This window comes from Coffea eugenioides, chromosome 10 (genome assembly GCF_003713205.1).
Source record: "Coffea eugenioides isolate CCC68of chromosome 10, Ceug_1.0, whole genome shotgun sequence".
Taxonomy (NCBI): domain Eukaryota; kingdom Viridiplantae; phylum Streptophyta; class Magnoliopsida; order Gentianales; family Rubiaceae; genus Coffea; species Coffea eugenioides.
This window is the reverse complement of record NC_040044.1, coordinates 35871074-35876594: the sequence shown is the minus strand read 5'-3', so window position 1 is coordinate 35876594 and position 5521 is coordinate 35871074. Positions and strand designations below refer to the sequence as shown.

The 5521-nt window shown below is 36.8% G+C and overlaps 1 protein-coding gene across 1 annotated transcript; it reads right to left on the bottom strand.

Moving 5' to 3' along the window:
* Positions 1 to 1344: 1344 nt before the first annotated feature.
* LOC113750064 (amino acid permease 3-like) lies at positions 1345 to 3983 on the bottom strand. Its single transcript, XM_027293982.1, has 6 exons — positions 3569 to 3983; positions 3232 to 3465; positions 3016 to 3109; positions 2713 to 2927; positions 2448 to 2587; positions 1345 to 2316 (listed from the first exon to the last, which is right to left on the bottom strand). Exons 1-6 carry the CDS (start codon positions 3693 to 3695, stop codon positions 1663 to 1665), a joined length of 1464 nt encoding a protein of 487 aa, XP_027149783.1. The 5' UTR covers positions 3696 to 3983; the 3' UTR covers positions 1345 to 1662.
* Positions 3984 to 5521: the final 1538 nt, after the last annotated feature.

The window sequence follows — 5521 nt, the reverse complement described above, 5'->3', positions numbered from 1 at the left end:
ATTTCTTTCTAGTGTTAGCCTTTTAGAGCGCCCAATTAGTTGAAAATTGAGCACTACTTTACAAGATACACAAGTTTGGCACGTCTCAACAAAATGCTAAGGCCTTGTTTAGATTATAGATTTTTATGAAAAAATTTTTACGTTTTCCATAAATATAGGTGATGTGGTGCGTATAGAAGGAAGAAGAATTCACCGGGCAAAAAGTTTGGAATTTCTTTAGATCGCGTAGGCTGATTGTCACTTAGTACAGCACTGTTTGGTATCCAAAACCTATTCCCCGCCATTCCTTCATCCTTTTTTCCTCTTGTCCATTCACTTACAGATTACGGCGGTATTTATTGCAGAAATCCAATATCATATGGTTTGAAGGTAGTAGGTGGCAAGAGACTATTAGTTGGGCTACCATGACTGTGAAGGTCAAAAAGTTTCCAGAATTTGGTCCTTAAACTGGTGCTAGCTGCTGCAGTTTATTGTGTTTGGAATGAAAGAAATCAAAGGATATTCACAAACTCTTACATTGAAGCTATTAGACTACAAAACAAGTGTAATCCTTAGTGAAAAGTAGGTTGATGTGCTTGACACGGGTCACTAAGTCTCAACCCAATATGTGCGAATGGAATTTGTCTCAATCCATATTTCGGCCTTAACCACTGTTTGATTGTAATTTTGGTTGGATTTTGGTTGTTCACGTCTCATTGTTTATTTTACTGATTCCACCTTGTGGATCAGCTTTATTGTACTGATCGTAACGTACATTTTACTGCTTGGGAACAAATTCTAACTTACCCAAAAAAAAAAATCACTTTATTTTTTTATCCTCGCATATATCAAATTATTACAATACTTATTTCCACAAAATTTTCAAAAAATAGCAAATCAGATGGGACCTAAACTCATACTTTTTTATACCTAAACCCTGAGCTTGCTGGCTGGAAGATTAAATACCTAGAAACTGAATTTCTTAGTGGCAATATATGCCTCTGCCTCTGGCTGGAATTGTGTTTTGGTTTTGTACAAGTGGAGCAAGTTGTTAAGTGGCTGTGTCTTCTTTAATGGGTACGCACCAATAATGGACTGATCACAGGAGAAATGCAATAGCATTATCTCTTGATTTCAGTATCTAATTCCTTTTACAAGAGCATGGAGAATTTGACAAGATTTCATTAATTTTATCAAAACATGGATTTTGGTGGTCAAGACAATGGTCAGACTAAAGAAGTGCGCTACTAGTAAAGAATTACTATCTGCTTCATTTCATTGCATCAAAATTATCTCAAGAGTTTGAACATATTTTGCATGTCTCTTACATTTAGATACTTTCTCGATAAGGTTGTGAAATTGCTATTAAAGGAGAAAAAATGGCTTTGAAGGCTTTGATTGAATTTGTATTCAAATGGAAACAGGTAAAGTTACATAGAGGGGACATGAAAGATGACTCATATTTTGACTTCCAAATACATACATACATTGGATCCACCATTTTGGGGAACCGTAAGAACAAAGTAAACTACAGAGGGTAATAATATTAGAGGTGTGTATTATCCATACCCCTTTATGATTGTTGTTATGGACATCAATGAGAATTGAAATCCTAATCTTCACTTCTGCCTCGTCAATTTCAGAAATCTGAACTATTTTTGATGTTGATGAAGCTGAACCGAATCAATAACTAGTCTTGAAGGCCTTGTAAACTTTGAGATCATTAACAACTCCAGCAAATGAACCAGCTGCAGCAGCCACAGAAATGATCAAGCAAGCCAAGCTCAGGATTTGTAGGCAGAGCCATCTGGTGCTCCACTTTGGTATCTTCTTTTGAACTATGTACATTTCCACGGGGAAGTAAACTGTGAGGGGCCAAAATCCAAATGCTCCAAGAATTCCAACCACATCATTGAAGAATGGCATGAGCATGGAAATGACCGTGGTGATAACAACAAAAATTGATCGCCAAACCAACCTGAAAAGGTTGAGCTTGTATGGCTTGAATCCAGGGATTGGTATTTCGATTTCCTTGGTGATGAATTTGTTTTCTGGGAACCAGTTTCTGGCAGTTTTTTCGATGAAGGCGAAAAGGGGTTGGCAGTAGACTTGGTATGCGCCAACTAGATGGATAACAATTGCAATATTTGCAATATCAAGAAGCCAGTATGGGTTGTAGAAGCCAAATCCAGTTAAAAGATTGCCAGGAGCAAGGTCTCCAAAAGCAGCATAGCCAAAGCAGCCACATGACATGTAGAAAATTGTGGTAACTGCCACACTTAATAGAGTTGCCTTCTTCATTGTCTTGTATTCTGATGGTGGGGCTTTGATTGTATCCTGCAATAAATACACACCAAAAAAAAAAAAATTTTTAATCTCTTCTTTAAGATTGAACCAAGAAAAGGGAAAAAAGAAAAAAGGAAAAAAATTAGTCCAATGGGGATGATGACTTGGGAATGAAAAATTACCTGAATTTCAATAAGGATGAGGGAGTAAGAGTAGGCAAAAGCAATTGCTCCAAGTGCTTGGAAGCTTCTCCATATCTTATCAGTTTGAGTAACAGTACCAATGCTTATTCCTGTGAGGCTTCCCTTGACTTTGCCAGTTTCTGCAAAGCATTAAACAGAAATACAGGGAAATAAGTACTTTATTATTTATTGCTAGAGCCCAATTCCACATTTAGTCAATAAACAATAGCATAACATAAAGCAAGATTCTTTGCACTTTATCTACCTGCAACTTTGCCAATTCCAAGGCCAAGACCAATTGTTGAGTAGGTGAAGGACATTACTGCAGCAACAATTGAAAGCCACCATATCTGATCAAAATCTGGAATCTGGGAAAACAGGATTTCCACAACCCCAAAAATGATCATGTAAGGAGTGCTTGATACTTTGCAAGGATCTTTTCCTCCACTTGAATGAAAGCAGTTGGATTTTTTGATAGCCCTGTTATCAGAAATCAAATTCGTCAACATCTATAAAAAGGAAAAATTAGAAGTAAAAAAAAAAAACCAATACTTGAGTTTGAACTCACGTCATGCTAATAGAAGCTGCAATGGTATAACCTATGGCAACTCCAAAAAGATTCATATACTGAATTGCCCCACAAACTTTTACCTGGAACCCACCTGAAATATGAAATTAGACGAGGTAAAGATTAGTCTAATACAACTTTTGCAAGACAAAAAGTTGGAACCATTCAAAAGCCTTAAATCAGCAAACGAAAGAAACAAAAAGGAAAGTAAATTACCAAGATTTGCTCTGACTGCATCCATGTAAGTGTAGTTTCTTTTGCCAGTATCAGGATGCCCTGACCGGTAACAGGCCGAGAGAAGAACAGAAGTATAGTATGTCACAAAGGCGAACAATAACAACACAGTTGGACCAGCAATCCATCCCAGCTGCGCAGTTGCCCAAGCCAAAGACAGAACTCCAGAGCCAATCACAGCTGTTATTATGTGAGCACTTGCAGTCCAAACACTCCCTAATAATAGCCAAAGGTGAAAGAACAGAACTGTCAGCAACAAGTTACACACAGTTCACACACTAAATTACAGGAAAAAATTTCACTGATTTGGGGAAAGTACCAGTTCTTTTTAGCTTGCCATCATCATCAAAGCACTTGGAACCACCCTGTGGTAGCACATTGACTGAGACATCAAAGACTTGGTGATGGTTCTGAGGACCTTGTTTTGGGGCTGTGCTTTCCACCATCTTTTGTGTTCAAGAAACCGAAAACCAAATGAGTTTTGTGATAAATTGAGGGATGAAACGACAAAGAAAAGCAAAAGGTCCGCTCTGTATTAATTTCTTGCACAAAGTCTGGATATTTCTTCTATCTAAGGACCGTTCCTAACTGTATTGTTCAGTACTTAATACTACTGACAAAGGAGTGATACACTTCTCAAGAGTCAAAAGCAATGATGTGGGATTGGACTAAAAGTCTCAGCAGAGTAGACTAGAATTGGCCTAACTCAAAGACGAGAAAATTGGAGGAGCTGTTCTGGGATGGGAGGATGCATTTATGAAGATGCTAGATGAGGTTTATATAAGAGGGGAAGAAGGGGTGAAATTGTTAAAATCATGTCATAGTTGCCACAGGTAGGCCACGTGCTCAAAAAGAGCCAAGGAAATTTAATACGCGGTTGTCAAATCTCCACTTGAGTTTGAGCAACAAAGAGTTTTCCTTGGACCTTCCACCGTTCATAGATGGGAAGGACTCAAAAATTTTGGAAAGATTTTTTTTTCCAACCATGACTTTAGAGAGGCCTAATATCTTCCGCCACAGAAAATTAGAGGTCCCCTACCCCCTTTCCTGCACCCACCTTCCACTACTTTGGATGCCAAGTTTTAGCTTGAAATGGTTAGTTAACAACAACTTGTACATAGTGGAGAACTAATTGGTGAAGAGTTTTTGTTTTGTGGAAAGAAATAAGAAATGGAAGCATGGATGTGATAAGCAGCTGACCTTAGTGGCCATGAGAAATATGCTATTATCATTATGGGGCTAGAGAAATGGCAAAGTGTTCTAGAGATTTTAATTTTGGAAAAAAAAATGGTAAAATGATTGAAGCAATTAAGACTATATGAGATGTATGAATTACTAGCCATAACCTAACTGAACAAGTATCCAAATTGAGTGCCATACCTACTTTTAATGAACTCAATTTTTGTAACATGTTAAAAACCTAACAAAATAAATTTTCAAGAAATGGATGTGCTAAATTAATATGTACCTTGACTAGAGACCTTTACAACTTCTTTATCTTCTTGTTTCCTTGAGCAAACAAATTAAAGGGCTTGCAATGTCAAAATATAAGAAGAAGAAGGTTGAGGGATTGCAGAGTGACGAGGAAATTAGGGTGTTATGATGTTGTATGTTGTATGATTAATCTCCTAAGCATATTTATAGTAGTACCCTTAAGGAACTCAAACAATATTTTAATCTGTCTCTTTAAAAGAGGACCTCTGAATCAATTAAAGAAAAAACAAAAATTTTCACTTGTATTGATTTAATCTCATCCATCCTTATTGTAACAGAATCAGGTTCTTTGATATTAATCATTCCCATAAAAAAAAATCTGAGTAGTGGCATGAATAAATGAATAAGCAGAAAATGATTTAATTTATCACTCAAATTTTATACTTTTATTGTTGAATGGTCTTGGAATGGTCCAAAAAATGGGGTTTAGAAATTAGCCATTGATGATTAAAAAGCAAAAATCATTGCCGCATTGGTAGATGGACAGTGGGCATCTTATTCCCATATTTGGTTCCCAAAGTCTGAGGAAAGAAAGGTTGTGAAAAACAGACATTATTCATCTTTGGAGATTGATTAATTATCTCTTTGTTCTTTACTGATTTAGACACTATATTTCATTTAAAACATTGTCCAATTTTAAATGAAATTGTCCAAATGCCATCAAAGTCCAACACAAGCTTTACAACTACGAAAACAAGTACCATTAATTAAGTAAGGACATCGTTGGCCACTGGGCCTTTGGTCCAGTGGTCATTCCAAGCCTTCTTAGGCTTGGTGG